This window comes from Blennius ocellaris, assembly GCF_963422515.1.
Source record: "Blennius ocellaris genome assembly, chromosome: 11".
Classification (NCBI taxonomy): Eukaryota; Metazoa; Chordata; class Actinopteri; order Blenniiformes; family Blenniidae; genus Blennius; species Blennius ocellaris.
In genome coordinates, this window is record NC_137660.1 from 16,135,747 (window position 1) to 16,155,706 (window position 19,960).

General features: G+C 46.1%; 1 protein-coding gene across 1 annotated transcript; it reads right to left on the minus strand.

Moving 5' to 3' along the window:
* Positions 1-305: 305 nt before the first annotated feature.
* nfat5a (nuclear factor of activated T cells 5a) lies at positions 306-19,126 on the minus strand (the record flags this gene model as incomplete). The annotated part of the gene is made up of 12 exons (XM_080504264.1): positions 306-705; positions 833-2,972; positions 3,062-3,240; positions 3,407-3,539; positions 3,649-3,701; positions 3,804-3,938; positions 4,051-4,223; positions 4,351-4,541; positions 5,039-5,222; positions 5,385-6,012; positions 8,218-8,346; positions 19,054-19,126. The coding sequence occupies 12 exons, from the start codon at positions 19,124-19,126 to the stop codon at positions 323-325; spliced, it is 4,401 nt and encodes a 1,466-aa protein (XP_080360390.1). The 3' UTR covers positions 306-322.
* Between the last annotated feature and the right edge of the window lie 834 nt (positions 19,127-19,960).

The following is a 19,960-nucleotide window of genomic DNA, read 5'->3' on the forward strand; positions in this document are numbered from 1 at the left end:
CATTTTTTTTTTTAGACTGATGGATAAAGCGGTTATTACAGGCCTCTCTGATCCTGCAAGAGGGGTAATAACAAAGGCGGATTCGTAAATTCCAGAACAATGGATGGACAGATGGGAGAAGTAAAAGATAAATGAGCTCATACTTTAGGGTTTTTTTTTCCTCTCGTAAAAGGGGCTATATAATCTTAAATATTTAAAATCGTCTAGGTTTGGTGGCACTGGCACACAACAACCACGCACGGCTGTCTGCTTCTTGAATTTGGGATGTGTAACACAGCTACATGTCACTCCTCGGGTGCCCACGTGGTCCAAAAAACATGCATCACTGCTTCTGCAGGCTTTCCAGTATGTCTTCGATTTTATCCATGCTGGAGGACGCAGATATGGACGCCTGCAACTGGTTCTGTAAGCTGCTCTGCATCTGCGTTTGGAGGTTGGTCTGCATCGGAGTCGGCAGGCTCGTCTCTATGTTCGCCTGCAGACTGGACTGCAGGTTGGTTTGCGAGTTTATCTGCATGGCGTTCTCGAGGCTGGACTGCATTTGGGCCTGAAGGGTGTTCTGTAGGTTGTTGTGCATGGAGGCTGGTATTGAGGAGGCACCTTGAGCCATGGACTGATCCAGCAGAGGCTGCATGTGACTGGAGTTCTGGGTCTGGTTTTGTACGGGCAGGGTCGGTCCAGAAGTACTGAGCAACTGGGGCGAATCTAGAACGAGAGGAAAATGGAAAACATTCAACGGCGGGTAAAGTTTTACGGCCACTGACGCATCCGCCGATCGCTCTCGTTCATTCTATTAAAGATGACATTGCGTGAAAAAGAAAAACCTTCTTACCGTTCTGGATACCGAAAACAAACAGGTTGGCCTGTCCCTGTGGGGCCACGTTGCCGCCCACGGACGTCTGGAAAAGCTGCTCCGGCGGCTGCTGGCCGGCTCTGGCGACCACACCGACGCTGCCCTGCACCACGAAGATGGTCGTTCCGGGCGCCGGAGCCCGGCCGTTCAGCTCCTGAGTGCCTATGTTGCCCTGGAGGGTGGACAGCGTCGTCTGCGGGAGGAACAGCTCCACGGGTTGGCTGCTCGGCCCGCGGCTCGGGCTCGGGCCGACCTGCATGGGCTGCTGCTCTTGGAACAGACTCTGCTGTCGGGCGTCGGCGGACGCCGAGTTGCCTCCTGACAAGCTCTGGTCTTGGAAAGACATGGGCTCGGTGGCGTCCGGCTGGGGAATTCCGACGCCCATGCTCCCCATGGGGGCGGGGCCTTGCGTCTGAGTGCTGAAAAGAAGGGCCGGGGGGATCGCTTGGGGGTTGAGATCCGTGGTGCAAAGGAGCAGACCAGTTTGCTGGGGCTGCGAGAGCTGGCCCTGGGGGACAGAGTTCGACTGGTTCGGGATGGTTTGGAATAAAGTGCCCTGCTGGCCCAGTGGGAGCTGTGGCGCCTGCTGTTGGTTCTGCTGTGGCGACTGCTGCTGCTCCATCGGGGTGCTCTGCGGCTGCAACTGGGAAAGCTGCCCCTGGGGCTGGTTCTGAAACATGCCGACAGACTGAGGCTGATTGGCGGACGTGTCCATGGAGGAGATGAAGGCCAATTGCTGCTGCTGCTGCTGCTGCGGCGGCTGCGGGTTCGGGGACAGGTACAGCGTCGACCCTGTGGACGGCTGCTCGGAGCCGAGGCCGCCGCCGGTTAAAACCGTCAGTGTGTTCTGGAGCAGAGCGGCCTGGACCTGCTGCTGCGAGCCCTGTGTCTCAGCTAAGGGCCTGGGCGACTGGAAGAGTTGCTGTGGGGGAGACGTGTGGGATGGAGGCTGTGTTGGGAAGCTGGTCTGAATGGTGAGCAGCTCCCCTGCCTGCTGGAGGAGGGAGACCGGCTGCTGGACCGGGGAGGACGCGTGGATCTGAGGCTGAAGCAACTCGGCCTGAAGCTGCTGCTCCAAATTCTCCAAGACCTGCTGCTCCTGCAGCTGTTGCTGCTGTTGCAAGTTGCTCAGAGCCTGATTCTGCTGTTGCTGCTGTTGCAGCTGATGTTGTTGTAAATTGGAAAGGATCTGACTTTGTTGCTGCTGGTCCTGAAGCTGGACGCTGTTCAGGACCTGCTGTTGCTGATTCTGTTGCAGCTGTTGAATATTCTCCATGATCTGCTGCTGCTGCTGCTGCAGCTGCTGTTGGTCTTGTGGCTGTAATATAAGCTGCTGCTGGATCTGCATGTTGTTGAGGACTTGCTGCTGCTGCTGTTGTAGATGTTGCTGCTGCTGCTGAAGATTCCCAATGATCTGCTGTTGCTGCTGCTGCTGCTGCTGCATTTGCTGTTGCTGAAACTGCTGTTGTATCTGTTGTTGCTGCTGCTGCTGCTGTTGCTGCTGCTGCATCTGCAGCTGCTGTTGTGCCGAGAGCGAATTATCTGTGGTTCCTAACCTCAGGCTGTTCATGTTCTCCTGGACATGTTGCTGAAGGGTCTCTGCAGAGGGTGTGGGGCTGTACAGCACAGAGTTCAGTTGCTGTTGGGCTACAGCTGCTTCCAACACGTGCTGGAGTGCGGCGTTGCCCCCGGCTTGGAGCTCCCTCACTGCCCTCTCGAGCTGCGCCACACCTTCCTGGGGGAACAGGGACACCTGTGGCTGTTGCGGCTGAGTAGGAACTGCTATTTGTGGCATGGCGACGACCACGACCCCTCCGCCGTTATTCGAACTGTCGGGTGGCAAGCTTTCCTGAGGGTCCCTGAGGAACTGCTGAGGGACGTCTGGTGTCACAGGGGGGATCGTGGTGTCTCCCGACACCGGGAAAGACGCCGTGGGGGTAATCTCTTGCTTCTGTATGGTGCCGAGAGTCTCCAAGCTCGGGAAGACTGGGGGGGCCTGGGGAAGCTCCACGTCTTCCGGTTGGAGGGGCATTGGTGTCTGATAGGACTCTCCACCAGGGACGGGACTAGAAGTGAGCTCCAGGGTCGGCTGCACCGGGATGAGTGGGTCAGGGGGTGGCTAGGGAAAGACAGGAAATAAAACCGTTAACCAAGTGCCACGCTGAAGGAATTTCCACTCCTCGCTCTTGTAACGGGACAATATCTTACTTTGAAGACATCTGTAGCTGTTGGATTGCTGGATACCTCCATTGGCGTGTCCTCTTGTTTGAAAGGGAGGCCAGATGAGTCACTTTGCTCAGTGGACATGGCTTTCATCTGACTGTCAAATATACATGTGACTAGCGAGGCCCCTTCTGACTTTATTGCCTGAACATTTGAGTTCGCGTCTGTGGGAAAGAGCACAAACGTAGAGCAGTTAACGGTTTCTGCACAATTAAATCCACTTCTTCAAAGTCTCTTGGTTCCTCTTCCAAAATGTAGGAAATAAAAGTTGAATTTCAAGAAGGATGAAAATCAGAAAGCAGGCAACACGTGCACATCTCGTTGCTCTACCTGATTCTGGAGTGTAGGTGAAAGGCTGGCCGTCATGTGACCGACCAGCGTTGGTCATCACAAAGATTCCCACAGAAACGGGAGAAGTGATAGATTGATTGTGGAATGGAGGGACTGTCACTATCAAATGATTCTGGAAGACAAAGTTCATAAAGCAAAACTCAAAAAGAGACTGCATCATTTATCATGAGAAGATAAACTGCAGAGTTTGCATCACTTGCTGATCACCGACTTGAGTTTACCTGATGGAAGAGGTCCATGTCTATCTTTGCCTCCGCCTGCCAGGAATTATCATCTACACACGCACAAAAAGTGAAATTAAAAACAATGTATTTTATTCTCCCATCAAACAAAGGGTCCACATGTTGGAAATGTTGCACCAAATTGCATAGAGCACCTGCAATGTTCTCCTGAAAAACAACTTTGGTTCCTTTGAGGAAGTTCTTTCCAATGATGAAAACCTCCTCTCCTCCTTTCACTGAGCCACTGTGAAGACTCTTCTTCAGGATCTCTGGCACTCCTGCTGGCTGAGCTGCACGGAACCGAAGAGTCCAACAATCAGAACTCACAACATTTTCCCAGGAAGCCAAGAGTTGAATGTTGTGTTTTTACTTGTAGTTTAGTATTGTGTCTGAATTACTCACTGCAGAGGATGGGTGATGACGGGGTCTGCAAAGTGAGCATGGATCCATCAGGTTGAGGGATGGCGACTCTGAAGGCCAGTCTGGCGCGTGTGCTCTTCTTTTTGGATCCAACCATGCCGATGCGGGCCTCCACGTCTGCATTGCGCAACTTCAAAATTCCAACGCAGTCCACCCTGTAAGGAATACGACAGGATCGGTTAAGAAGACAGAAATTAATGGATAAAATAATGATTAGAAAAGCACAAGATACTAAGAAATCATTGACATGGTGAGTAGTATCCCATCTTAATTTCTGCTTACGCTAGAGTCATGTTGGTGCTGGGCTCGAGAGGGATCTCAATGACGGTGGTGCCCTCGATGTCCACCTCTGTGCAGGCGGTGGTGTTGCGTCCCGTCACTCTGCATGCCTGGTAGAAACCATGCGGCTTCACTCTGCCGGTATCATTCGCTACAAATACTTGCAGTACAACTGGTTCACTCACGCCTTCCAACTGTGGACAGAAAATAAGGCCAAGAGTATTAATACCTCACCCACCAGTACACAAAAATACAGGCAATGGAATATGTGTAGACTCTATTTCTGTTGTTTCTTTGGTTATATCACAAAAAGTTCAACTGTCAAAATAAAAAAAAGGACCGATTCATTTCATCATTTTAACAAGAACCTGATACTAACACACAGCAGCAGCAGCTTCCCGAGTTTCCTTCCTGGATTTCACTGGAAACATCGACATGGATGTTTTTATTATGTTCGTTTTTCTTTCTTTCCCGTGAAGAATTTACCACAAAAACTAATAGGCCACGAAGCCAAATAGAAATGACTTTAACTAAACATTTTTGATGAGCCTGTCCTGGTCTGGGAATTCTTTCCAGTGATCTACCCTCAAGAGTCCTGTTGGTACTTATTAAAAAATAAACTCCCGCTGTCGGATTTTCAATTTCATCACTGTGTTAAAAAGCAGACGGTAGATGGCCTTTGTAGTCCAACCTTGATGGTGGGGAATCCCTGCTGTGTCCGATCCTTGACTGAACCTCTGCTGCCCTCGGTCAGATAGCGCGCCCTGTGCTGTGTTTCTGGCTGAACCAAGATCTTTAGCTCCTTTCCGTCACTCCTTTGGGGGAACTGAGCACACAGTGACCCACCTTTCACGGCAGTTCCTGACTCATGAGAGCTGAAGGGCAACAAAAAAAAAACATAATTATATTAATATGACATCCAGAAATCTAATCACAGAGGAAATAACTGAATTAAAAGACCTTTACTGTATCCCAACAAAAAGGACAGTGGTACTCTGATTTAAAGTGACACGGTGTGCTCGGACAAGTCACCCCACCTGGCCATGGGACTGTTCTTGTCTGTGCCCAGCTGGGACAGGACAAAGTGAGGGGCTTTGGCACTGTCGGCGTCAAACACATCCATGCTGTCCTCCGGCGGGGTCGGCTTTGGGCCGGGCCGCTGGCGGGGAGTGCGCTTTCGAGACTTGCGCGGCACCTCTGTGTTGTCGTTGTACGAGACGGTGCTGACCAGGCTGAAGTTGGAGACGGAGTCGTCCGCCCACATGCTGCTGCTGTGCTCCGAGTCCGGCCCCGGCGCACCCGACGCGCTGGGTTCCTCCTGGCAAGACATCTGGCTGTCGTCGAACAGGTCCTCGGGCGGCGGGGATATGCTCAACACGGGCCTCCGCTTTGACGGGGTGTTCTGGGGCTGCTGCGCTCCCAACCCCGCCGGCGCGCCTCCCGACCCCGTGTCCCCCGCTGCGGCGTTTGCTCCCGGGTTGCCTCGGCCGTGGGCAGACACGGCGCCCTCCATCTCGGGAGCTCCAGCCCCATCCCCTCCGCCGGAGTGGAGGTGCTGGGCGACCTGGAGGTGGTCTGAGGATGAGGTAGAGGGGCCAGAGGATGGCGCTCCTATGGCCGGAGAGGAGGAGGAGGCGGAGGGGCTGGAGGTGGAAGAGGTGGCATCTGTAGTAGTATATATAGATTTCAGAAAACAAAAGTTAGGACAGATGTTCAGCACGGAGCAGGCTAGCAGTCCCATTCAAGCAGCTGAATTTGTGCATGATTTGGATTTGATTTCCCCTCTTCCCAACTCTAATTTCAACAGACTGTTGTGGGTAACATGCTCTCACTGTGCATGCGAGAGCCGTCAAGCATTGATCAAATAATCTGAAGTTAAAGTTGAGAAGGGTACTATTGGTCCCACAATGTTTCCGATTCCTATGAATCCTCTCAATTAAAAATCAGTGTGACAAAACTGACATGCCTTGTTTACAAAAAACAAAAGCAAGCTACAAATCGTTACATACACATTGCCAGAAAGGAACCAAACAAAATCTGGTCAAACTTTCTTGTACAGCCAAATTTGCAAGCTGAAAATGTGGCGCCAAATTAAACTTGCCAGGGTAACAGTACAGTTTGTGCAATGTGCATTCAGTAGTAAACAATAGTTTGCGCATGCCAATTGGTAGATTTGGCTGGGACTGAGCGTAGCCATGGAGACAGAATAAACAAGCCTCTGACCTATGGAGCAGTGAACTGCAGACCATTTTATATGCAGACACTCCCTGCCTCAGAGGGAACTTCCTGCAATAAAAACGAGACAGCCAATGAGCAACAAGAGAGCTGATCATTCAAGACTCAACTTCTGTCAATCAGTAAATTGGAGGAGTTAATGCACTGAAGGAAGGAGTAACTTTGATGTTCATCTTTTAACAGACACTTGGAAGCGTGTTGGCTTGGTTAACGATGAGCGCAAGGACATTAAGAGTACACATGCTGTTGATCAGCGCTGCTTAGGGCGAGCTGGGTCAAACGGAACGGTGAAACCGTCGCATTAACAAAAGCGCTCTCTCCAAGCATGACTGTTGACCAGTTAGTTTGCTCGTCACATGGAACTACATACTGGGCTCACTCGCAGTTAAAAGCCGATAATGGCTGACCTTAACCATGATCCAGAGTCATGTTGTCTATGTTCAATTAGATTTTGAAAGACAGTCCAATGGTTGCTAAGGCCAACAAGTGTCATAATTACTGAAAATACCAGCGTAAACATGGCAGACCATGACTTATTTTGCTGCAAAGCGTAAATGGAGAACCTGCATGTTGCGTGAGCTTGTGCTGTTGAATGTGCGAATGACAAATGTGCAAATGGCTGTTTCTGCTTTATGGGATTTGTTAAAGTCATTCAAAATCCACACCCAGTTTTAATAATGTGACACAAGTAGACATGGATTAATTTGACAGAGTTAAAAAACTTCCAATCACGTCATTTGGGGGGGGGGGGTAAAAATATACAACTGAAAGAAACTCAAGATCCACAATGCAATGAGTCTGCAAAACGTGTCTGAGATGACCGCTTCAGCCAAAGAAATAGTTCTGCTCCATCTCTAAAGCTGGACCACCGACAGTAGAAAAACTATTAAGCACAAGCAGTCGAAATGTTTTGCTGCTGAAGAAAAATGATGGACCAAGAAGAAAAATAAAGACCAAGCTGTGTTAGCATGCCGTTAATGTAAACACGGGATTCCCTTTAAACATTGTGCAGGGTCAAATATTTCAGGTGGAAAAAGGAATCTGTGACTTTTCTTAGTAACCATTTGGACATTTCTGAAGTTTCCATGAGGCCGAAATCCAATGATTTATAAAAGTCAAGTTCCAGTCTTATTTGATTTGATCAGTTTTCTTAAAGAGCTGAACTTTTCAGAATGTGTCTTTGTCTTGCAGTGAGATGCAGAATATAAAAGCACGTAATGGGGTCACCCAACACTGACCAGGCCGACAAAGGCTAAAAACAAGCATTTGTGATTAATAAACGCAACAGATACTTGTGTTTTTTTTTTAAACAGCACAAAAATGTACATTTCTCAAAGTATATCTGAATGCAGCTCAGGTCCAGCTGACACACAATGTGGACCCCACAACCTCCAATTTGCTCTGATGTAACGCATGATAAATGATCACGCTAAGGTCCTTTAACTTAAATACAACACTGGGCTTTTATCATATGAAGAATCCCAGAAACTGATCAAAGGGTGAAGTTGTCCCTGACACTTCTAGAAGGTCACAGTGGTGTCTTCACCCCCCCCACCCCTACCCCCCCACCCCCCCCACCTCCTTGGGACGACCGCTCCCAGATCATGGGTTTCAGAGCCTGAGCAGGTAGCTCACCTGATGCCACGGCTGCAGAAGGGGGAGGTCCCGCCTCTCCCCCACTCTTCTGACTCATGGCGGGTGGGTCTGTCTGGGTGGACGACGGCTGGAGCTGGAGTTCTTTGGGGAGGAGGTCATATACCGACTCTGCCGTGACACACGAAAAACAGAAGGTTGAATACTTCCTGAGGGAAAACGAAAACCGTTTGCGATGTTTATTACGGACCTGTGGAATTAGAAGCAACCCGCATGTCCGCTCTTCTCAGTTTGAAACAAGACAGTTTTCACAAGGCCGACCACACGTTCGTTCGGGAGACATAGCGCAAAGTGAAATTAGCAGCCACCTTGGCCAAACTGCTGACAGAAAAAAAAAATTATAAATAAAAATCTGCCCTTGGTGTCAGTTCACCTAAACCCGTGGTGTTCCAGTTCAACCCCATAACCATCAAGCCCACCAGCTTACCATTCCACCCCTCATGGTTCAGTGGCAGCTTTTACTTTGGCCCAAGATGTAATCATAATTCAAATTGTCGAAACAAGAAACAATGCTTTGAGAAACCCTACAGCTGTGACCCACTTCCATTTGGTTGTTTGGCGTGTCTCTCTTTTCAACAACTCATAAAAATAAAACTGGACCAAGCGCAAACATGACCCTCATGGCTAGAAATCCTCCCACATCCCCAAAAATGTCTGGAATCAACACTTGCATAACACAAGAGTATCTTATGATGAACTAAATATGCCTCATGGGGTTTCAGTGTAATAAAAGCCGCACAGTCCAGATAATATTTGACGGTAACGTGGGAGCGATTTCCAGGAAATGAAACAAAACTACTGCAGTGGCACTGGAATAACCCACTTCTGATGACAGACAAACACACGAGTGGTGCGGTTGCTAAGAAACAAGCGCCTATCAACACCCTGACACGGGATCTTTCAGCTGCGCATCGGTGCCTTATAGTAGTCATCTGACACTTGGCTATGACTTGGCACCAGCAGAATGATGAAGCAGAGAAGGAAACACTATCCTGCGCTTTCGTGAACGTCAGCGGCGTTGTAGAGCGGTGTCACGGCAGTTCGCACAGAGAGCCACACAAAGCCTTTTCCGCTGCGATTGGAGCACAAACTATGGTCAATTGCTCATTGTGGTTAATCAGATGATATTGGAAACACCGTCGCGTGTAGACAGATGTTTGAAAGGTGCCTTTAAGCTCAGTCCAATCTCAACATCAGGAACGTCATTTCATTCTGAGCGAATTTTCCTTTTAAATCAGACAAACAAAGAGATGGCGTTAGCACAGATTTTGTTTTTTTTAAAAGAACGCCAAATAAGACGTTGATAAAAACACTTGCCGTGGACAACAGGTGGCATTGTACACTTATCGTGGCCTGGAAGTGAAGCAGTAAAGTGAGAACGTTCTTCATCACGAGCCTCTGTCTTTGCCCGTTGTTCACGGTACGAAGAAAGTGGGCCTTTGTTACCGGACGTGCTCCAGATCAAGTGGCCACCCAAAATGACCTCAGCCTTAACTCGTACTCGCTTCAAACAAGAGAAGCGTGTATGGCGTGGGCCAGCGGAGAGTGTGCTCCAGCCTAAATGTCTGTACCACAGAACAAGTCCCATTCAAGTACAATATGGCCACGGTTCATACAGTCTGGATTGCAAGTGAAGTGGCAGGAACATGACAAACCACTGCGAGGATAAAAGAAAGGATAAAGAGGAGAAAAGACATCTTGCGACACAACGTTGGAAGGAAGATCAGAGAATCAGGCTGTGTGAAAGGTGTAGGCCTGACTCAACTGAGCAAACAGTGGGTTGCAAGCAGGCGGAGCAATGCGGAACAACCAGCGAGGAGCCAGCAAACTGTAAAGGAGGTCATTGTTCATGTGATTGTCATAAGGACCGAGGCGCTCCACTATGAAGACGTTTATAAATGGAATAGTCTCATCAGAGGGCTGTTCAGCAGAAAAGGGCTTTATAAATACCCGGTACTGAGCGGAGTAGAAAAAGGCTATGAGCTGAAAAGAGTGAGACAAGAATAGCTCAGAACTTCACTCATTAATATACGTTCAAGACTATTTAAGTGTATCGTATACAAGGACTTGCAAATGACAGCCAGTGTAATGTGCTTTTCAACATTGGTGTCATCAGACTCATCGACCACAAGAGAGAGTAACACTGCTCACTGCGTTTGTCTGCCACAACGCCCAGCAAGTTAGTAACAATGGAGACATCTAGAGCATATCTATATCTTAAATAAACATGGTTAGTAAACCATGCAAATACACTTATTGATACTGAGTGAAGCTGAAGTCACTTTGAGTACATACATGCCCAAACTGGATCGGAAGTTTGAATGTACTCCTGAGGCTGGCCCTGGGAGGAAACGGCATGCAAAGCAGAATTTGTATAAACAAACTGCTCCGTGCTACACCACTGGAAAAAACTACCACCTCACAAACAAAATCAAAAAATAAAAATTAAGAGCTTTGTGAAAAAAAAAAAAAAAAAAAAGAAAAGCTGATCAGTTGTAGCGAATAACATCCCACGGTTTACCTAATATTGCAAGTAGTGCGTCTCGTACATCTTTTTTTTTTTTTAACTTGAATGGCGCGATGATGTCCCACCCTGCCTTCATCTTCAGTATCTTATTGTTGAAGACCGTCCGTCTGCTCCCACACATTGATGGGATCCAACACATATGATCAGAGAGAAAGTGTCCTCGCCGTGAAATGTAAACACAAGACTCGCTCTTCGTGAAATCTAATATAGACATGGGAGTCTTCAGAAAGAGTCGCATGACAAGAGAAGACATAACAGCTGTACTGTCAAATAAAGTCTCTGTTCGGCAGGAGTTTAATTTTGTACCATTTCCAGTGAATATGGGACACTAAAAGCATTCCGGGAACGGATCCTGATACATGACCCGCTTGCTTCAAAGAAGTCAAATGATACGTACAATTTAAAAAGAATAGAATCTACCAGCTAAAGATGAAGGCATTTTTTTTTGTGTGCTTAAGAAACAAAGATAAATGAAATGCCCCAAATGGCCCTGAACAAAAGTTTACATACTTTGGAATCTCTGGCCTGATAATACGTCCACAGGCGGCACAAAGAAAAGCCAAGAAAAGAAGCGTTCACACTTTTAACTTGTTTGATTGTGATTTCGGTGTGTGTGTGTGAGTAAACAGTTAATTTCCTTGACCCCTGGCACAGTTCTTCAACTGCTGATATGCTGGATTTTCAGGCGGGGGGGGGGGGGGGGGGGATTTGTCCAAAGAACCTGTGAGGGGAAAAGGAGCTAAACTCAATTGTGAAAAGTATTGAAAAAAAAAAGATTCACAAAAGCTAATCATTAGTGATTACATTCAGAAGAAGATTAGGGGTTATTTGGATAAAGAGATACAGTCAGGAAGACTGAGATTTCAGCCACAAATACCAGGAAATCTTCTGGGCTGCACATATTTAGGCTTCTCTGCAAAGATTGGTGTGGCTTTTTCACGAGACAGAGTAATGAGGGATGTTAAGAATAAATCGTATACACAGAGACAGAGAGAAGGTCGTTACTGTACAAACACCGCAAAACACTCCTCTAATAGTTTGCCAAGGAGCATCTCGACAATCCTAAAAAACCCGTGGAGCCGAGTCCGAAGACCGCAGTAGAACTTTGTGGTCAGAGCCCCAAACACAACGTTGGGTAGGGTAGGGTAGGGTAGGGGAGGGGAGTCAACCAGGCCTGGGATTAAAAGCACACCGTTCAAACCAAGAAGCACCGAGGTGGCTTCCTGCCGACGCGTGTCAGATACGACCGCGCAGAGAAACCGAGTCCCAATGAAGAGAAAGAGGAATGCTGCTCAGCAGGCTGGGAGCACCGCGAGGGAAGGCCTCAGGTTTTCCCGAGACGACCCGTGAAACGAAACCAAAAAGGAAGGCAGCTCTTCGGCAGCGACAGTGGGTTCAAGTTGAGGTCTTGAAGTGACCGCCACGGCCTCATAAACCTCGGTGAGACCGGCCCGGAAGTTTGATGCAAGACAACCCAAGAATGTACGGGACGCTGGAGGATTTTTTTTTTTTTTGGCGCGTTGCAGTAAAATTCAAAGCCATCACACGACCACATGGCCAAAACGATGCGACGAAGGCGGAACAAAGCAGTAGTCAGGCTGAAGCAAGGCAAACATTTACACAGGGAAACTGTTTTCTCTAGTACCGGGTATACAGCGAGGTCCTCAAATATTTGGATAGAGACAATTATGCTTCTGGACATAACCACAATGAATTTTAAATTAAAGAATTCGGATGCAGTTGAAGTGCAGACTTTTGGCATGGATTCAATGGGTCGAACATGAAGATTGCAATAAAAATGTGAGGAACTAAAGCTTTTTTTTTTTTTTAGGACAATCCCTTCATTTCAAGGGCTCAAAAGTAATTGGACAAATTAACAAACTGAAAATAAAAGGTTAATTTGTAATACATGCTTAAAAATTCTTTGCTATGCAATGAAATGATTGAAGTCTTGAACTCATCACGAGGTGCCAAGGTTCCTCCTTTTTTTTTTTTTTTTATTAATCGCTCTGCAAGGCCTTTACTGCAGCAGCTGTTTGTTTGTGGCCCTTCCTAACTGGAGTTTAATATTTAACATGTGAAAAATCCATGCTCCATTGGCTCGAGATCAGGTGACTGACTTGGCAATTCAAGTAACATCATTCCACTTCTTTCCTTTAATAAACTGCTTTTTGGCCGTATGGTTCTGGGTCATTGTCCATCTGAGTCATCGTGAAACGCTGCCCAATCAACTTGGCTGCATTTGAGCAGACAGTGTGTCTCCGGAACACCTCAGAATTCATTGTGCTGCTTCTGGCCTGTGTCACATCATGAATAAACCCTCGTGACCCAGTGCAGCTAGCAGCCGCGCGCGCGGCCAAGCCGTCACAATGCCTCCCCGCTGTTTCACGGATGATCTGGTATGTTTTTGGATCATGAGTTCTCTCAACGTCTTGCCATCATTCTGGTAGAGGTTGAGCATAGTTTCATCGGTTTAAAGAATATTCAGCCAGAACTATGCTGGCTTTTTGACTTTTTTTTTTTTTTTTTTTGCAAAGTCCAATCTAGCCTTTCTATTCTTGGTTCTTATGAGTGGCTCACACCTTGCAGTGACCACTTCGTGTAGTCTTTTTTTCTCATGGCAGACTTGGATACTGGGACACCTACCTGCTCCTTTGGTTGGCTGTTGTGAAGGGGTTTCTTTTCACCATGGGAATTCTTCTAATATAATATTGTAGCAAATTTTTGTTCGGATGGCAAGAAGAACTCCTCTGGAACCCACCTTGTCAGAAAAATCTTCCAAAGGCAAACACCAACCCTCAAAATCAACTCCGGGCCTTTTTTAATCTGCCCAATTGATAAATGGCATAACCTTTCAGTCAACCGGAGAAAATTGTGCTCTTCTAAGATATTACACAGTCGATTTTGAATGTTTCTTCAGCCTAATCTCCCGTCGTTCCCTCAATGGTCTTGTTCACATCCCACTAAGCTCCGTGAAGTCATGTAAACATTGAAGCCTTACTGCCTAAAAAGCAGACCGCGCCGCAGGAGGCCGACTTTAACCTACACTCAGAACAATCGAATTACATCATCACACAGTCATGCCCTGCTCACATTACACATGCTGTGACGTTTTTCGCCAAGCGACAAGGCCACCAGTCCATTTCTATTCACTGCAAGTTGGCTCGGAGCAGCGATGAGGGGTGAGAGATGAATAGACAATTCATGAGTGCAATGTTGTTGTTTTTTGCACAAAAAAATTTGCAGACCAAGAATGTTTCTCAGTGCCCAACAATGGCCGCTTTAATTACATTCTTGAACACACAGCGCTATGCTCAAGCCAGAGTTCAGACAAAAGAGCTACTCACTGGACTCAAACCACAAAGGGAGATATTTTTGGCCGTTGAAGCCATCTCTGTTTACCTTAAGCAGGAATCACTTCAAGGCATCGCTCGGCACTGTATTGGACAAAGATTGTTGTTTGCAAACGTATACAAGATACGGGAGCCAATTTTGTGGGTGAAGCTGATATTACAGCGCAATTGCGACCATGCATTGTGCTTTCCTTACCACACGTACGTCCAAAAATAACTCGAGATAAGGCTCGTCATAGTGATCAATCATTTCAAAGACAAAACGGTCAGTGATCACTGAATAATTATGGCTTTTAACTGATTTTTTAAATCAAAGTCAAGATGGCAGCCTGCAAACCGTGACAGAAAACAGAGGTACAACTTGGAACAGAGATGAATAATCATCATTCTTTAGTCTTTGTGGGAATTGCAGATACTTTCGGTATAACAGCACATATCACATTAGCTTATTGCGAGACAAGAAAACTGCTCTGCGATCCAAATGTGCTCCTTGTGTAACACAGGAGGGGCAAAAAAAAAAAAAAAAAAAAACTGGGCTACAGCAATGCATGCCATATGTATTTTTTAAATCCCTCTACAGCAAGTTGTGTGGTTTGTCAATCTCATCTAAAATTAACCGCTGTGAGAAGAGATGAGCTGAACGAGAACACCAACTAACATTGAACCTTTACAAGTTATAAGGCAGTATGCTTTAAAGGATTCATGGCCCCCTTTTTTTTCCCTGCTGCGTCTTCGACATCTGACAATAAACGGAGCTTAATAGATGCAAGCGCAGACATGAATGGACTCAACTCGGGAACAGAGCAAAAATAAACTTACGTTTTTACTAAGATTGACTTTTGTGTTTTTTTTGCCCAGTCATTCTCAGAACGTATGAAATGAACAATAGCAAACAGGTTCCTCTTTTAAAACACATGGGGGAAAAAAAAAAAATAAAGCCAGAATTACAATTATTTGGCCAGACCAACAAAGCTGCCAAGGAATTTCATTTCGAGTTTAACCAACCAGCCCTCCAAAGTCCACATTAAGAGTAGTATTTGGTTGTGTCCAGTGAAAAAAACGATGGTGGTGAATGGAGTGTCAAACTGCATCCCAGATATTATTTGTCTGAACTATTCAATAACTGTGGACAAGAGCAAAATCAACATTATGCCATAACATTTTCAATGATCTCTCCTGGTGTGAAATACGCTGAAATGTCCAACAAAAACACATCTCGTGGGTTTTTTTTTTTTTTTTTTTGGGGGGGGCATCTGGAAATACCCAAACCCAAACAAAACTACTGAACTCTGCCTCATTTGCTTCTCCAAACCTGCAGAAAGTTCTGGATCGTGAACAAACTCATCCTTGCAGTAGGGTTTTGGGGCTAATGCCACTTCACCAGCTATAAGGTAGCTTGTTACCTCTCCTTGCTGCAACACTGACCGATTTTCTGTTATGGACTCTGAATAGATTAGAGGCAACAGCTTAGGTGAAAACCAAAGTTCATGCTGTGTACTGAACATTCATGCACAACAAAAATCGAGATGACTAGATTTTAAACACCAAAAGACAAACAAAGTTTAATCAATTGAAAGTCCAAAGGCAGAAATCAGAAGCTAGAAATTCAAGAGAAATTTCAGCAACATAGTCGACAAACACGTAAATGCTGTTGGTGGGGACTGCAAAGGCAAAAAATTATGGTCGAACAAAAAAAACAAATCACAGTCAGTTCATTGTAACTTGTTATAATGACAATAAAGAAAATTCTGATTGAAGCACAGGGGCGAGAGAAAAGAGCACTGTTATTCTCAAGGACGAATCCCAAAGCATAAATGTAATAAAGCGCTTGAATTAATTGAAAATCAAATTGTTATTGCAATACTCAACTATATCATGCAGTCCCGGGGAAAATGTGCCACCGTGGATCAAACTGAATTGTGACATTCACAGCAAATCAAGTGACCAGGCTCGCCATATTCCTTTGCATGTCACTGTGCACGGCACACAGCGCCCTATGAAACCCCCCCCCAAAAAACATATATAGATTATATAACATGTACTATGTTTCTGTATCTATTCGATGACTTATCTCAGATTTCTTGAAGTAGGATTCATTATCATGCATTCGCAGCTCGTTTTCAATTCACACTAAACCACATTATGTGATGTCTATAATTTAAAGAGTTGGAGGGCTACAAAACTCCTGAGTGATGAGTCATAGAAGCGGATTATGTAAATGTGGCCTCATGCATCTGCGAAAAGACCTGGGGACTGTGTCGTGAAGCGAGTTCAACCCGGTCCCTCCTTCTCGGGGTCATTTTGCTCTCCGGCGAGGCTGTGGTGGATAAGTGGCTTTTATGAAGCGAGTTACAGAACGGTTCTGCTCGTGATTAGTCGCTTACAATGCGTTTCTGTGAGCCGTGACCTCGTCAGAAGGGAGAACGATGCGAGAGGAGAAAAAAATTAATAAAAAAGAGATGCTTGCAAGTGAATTTTGCAAAACAAACCTGATTCTAATTACATGCGCAATACAACATCACCCTTGGAAAAAAAAATTGTTCAATTTTCAAACTAATCGTGGATTATTGATTAACAGGTCAACAGTAATTATTAAATGATTCGGGATGGATGTGGGCAAGCTTTGCCTTTTGTTATAGCCATCTCTTGAGCAACGGTTGCAGATATAAAATCAATCCGGACAAAGTCAAACTGCTGCTACCGGACAGGAAAGGAGCCGCAAGACAAAAAGTAGTGTAAACCCGATGAACCGCTTACGGTGTGAATCGTTTCAAAATAAAATGGCAACATATGTTTTGGTTTTACTCACTCAAATGTGCATCGCATAATCTTAGAGTTTTTAAGTAACGGCTTTGGAATGATAGTGATGTAAAGACTGGGGCTACACAGTATCAAGTAAACATACAATTTAGTGTTGCCATTTGTTATAAAATAAAAAAAACCTAAACGATATCATGTTAATGCAGCTCCCACCAACAGAATTTCAGAAGCGGTCATCTTTCCTCTGACTTCTGCCAGGTATGAAATAATTCAATTTTTGAATCGACTAAAATGAGGTAATCATACATATTTTTGTAAATGAATCACAGTCAAATCACATTTTTCTCCATATTCAAAACTTCTGTCACTTTCATCTGTCACAGCATTAATGCACTGCACATGTTGATATTGCGATAACAACACATTTGCGACTCGGAAATCCTGCTGGGAATCAAACATATTTTGGGTTTTTGTAAAGTGCATATGGTTATTGAACAGCGATTTAGCTTTATGTATCGCCACTCCAATTACCAAGACTATCTGATTGTCGAGATCTGCTTTCGATCACTTACAGAGGAGAATAATAAAGCAAGCATCCCAATTCAACTGATCTGGACAGTTCCACGTCATAAACCATTTGTATAAAATGTATAAAATGCTAGTATACCATTGTGAACAGTAATATAGCAGCCCAATGACCCAGATACGAGGTAAAACTCAAGCTGCACCTCAGTAACAATCCAACCTACTAAGCTTACCAAGTATTTCTGTGGGGGTCACTTGAGATTTCACCATGTTTTGTGCTCCCCCACTTTCAATCTAACCTGCATGAAGATGCAAACTCCGGCTTTGACGAGTGCGTCCGTCACCTTGACCCCAGCGCACCAAACCAATTGCAGAGATATAAATAAACAGTCACAATGTGATACAGTGTGGTCATATGGGACGCGCCAAATAAGCATTTCGGCCTTGCTGATGTTTTTCCGCTGGCTCATCAGTGCCCCCATAATGCAGCAGCCATACAGATGTGAGACCAGCAGGACAGAAAGTTGCGAACAAGCTTGGGAGAAATGTTCTATGGTTATCAACCCTGATCGAAAAAAAAAAGGTGGGGGGGGGGGATCTACTAAGATCACTGACATCTTAGTAGAATGCAAAAGGCATTTGCAAAATGCATTAATCCAGGAGTGTCAGGTTCCCACTTTAAGAGCAGCACACAACAAACCTTGGTCATAAATAAGAAACAGCATGATGGCCTCCAGTGTTGAGCAGCTTGTTCAAAGACCTTCTTTTTTAACACATTAGAATCATGCACATGTTAAAAAAAAGGTGAGAAACTGATTTGGAAACAAATGCTTGTTCAACCTATAAACAAGCCTCCATTCTCCCGAGACGACGCAGCAACACCCTTCTAATAATAACATAACAGTAGAATGACACGTGTGAAACGGGTATTAAGAGACGGACTGGATTTTTTTTTTTTGGCACCGGAGGGGCCTTGTAAATCCTGACAGGCAGACACCGAGGGCCCCGAAGCCTCCCAGTGCCAAATGACTGGATTCTTTCAGTTGAAACCAGAGACTGTGAGGAGGAGAACTCTGGCTCGGCTCTCCCAAACAAACCATAACAAGAGGGACTGTCAGCCAAACACACGAAACAAGGGCAACGTACACAACTGCCCTGCAACGACTTCTCAGCCTGGGCAACACTCAGACACGTTCACATCCATAGGGACAAAAAACAAACAAACAAAAAAAACGTTCAAGAATTAAACCCATTGAAGAAAGAAAAGAAAAAAAGAAAAGAAAAAGCAGAGGCTGGAAAACGACCCCACGCAGCTCCGTTAGCACGCAGTGCACTGAACGTGATGCTAGCCGTCAAAAAAACCTTGAATGACAAACCCCCCCCCTTAAAAAAAAAAAAAAACAACACGCAGACGTGACCGAAGAGAGACCGGGCCCTCCGTGCCCCCCACCTCCTCCTCCACGTGCGGGACACGGAACACTAACCGGGGCAAGGTTAAGTGTTGAGAACGCAACCGACAACCTGGGCCAGTAGCTCGGCTGGCTAACGGAGGCTAACCGCCGCTAGCCTAGCAGCTTAACGACACACGATCACAACCGCCGCACACGGAACGAGGACAAAACAACCACCACCCCCCGAGAGTCACGATCTTACCTTTAGAGTATAGAGATTTAGGGGAATTGAGGTCGATATCCGAGCTAAGGAGGGATATAAAATCAGAGGGCATCGCAGCGCTTCATCGAGGGGAGGAGAAGCGACACTGTTTTTAGGAGAAAAAAACCCCCCCGCCAAGTCTGCCGCCGCCTCCAATAAATGTTCACCTTTTCTCACCGGCGGAATGTATGAACAAGACACAGGGTGACACCCGGACACTCTCAGAGCGACAGAAGCAAAACTTTTAATACTAAAAGACCGTTATCCAGCACGTATCACGTTGGGGTGTGTGTGTCTGCTGAGAAGGAGACACGTTTCGTGCTACGTTGAGACGAGCACACACACACATACACATTCAGACACACACACTCACAGGGGACTACAGTTGGTCGGCCCACCTCGTGCCCCTCCTCTTTCTGGCACGGAGCATGCGCACTGGCTCACGTGAACTACATATGAAGATCGAAAATAATTGCGACTGAATAGCTTTGGTTTGCTCTGTCTGACCGTCACGGGTTCGCATGCATCATCTCTATTGAAGTCCGTGCACACCTAATATTTTACATTTTTTATCTCTTTCTTTCTATGATGCTTGCAAATGGACATACTATGCAGCACTTTGGCAACGGGGTCGTCCAGTCTGTCCAACTTCTATCCACAAATGTATCCTGTGCCAACAAGCATTGGTCAAAAGGCCCAGTACCACCTGGAGAGGTGACGGATACAAATGCCAAACGCACCCCAACAAATCTCAAGGAGGTAAAGGAAAAACATGCAAATTCCTCTCTCAACCAGCCACTGAAGCTGTGAGGCACAGGGTGAACAACTGCTCAACCTTTTCCTACGTCTTTCTAGGTATTTATATGGAACCTATTCAGACTGGCTTTTAATACATAGTAATATGGTG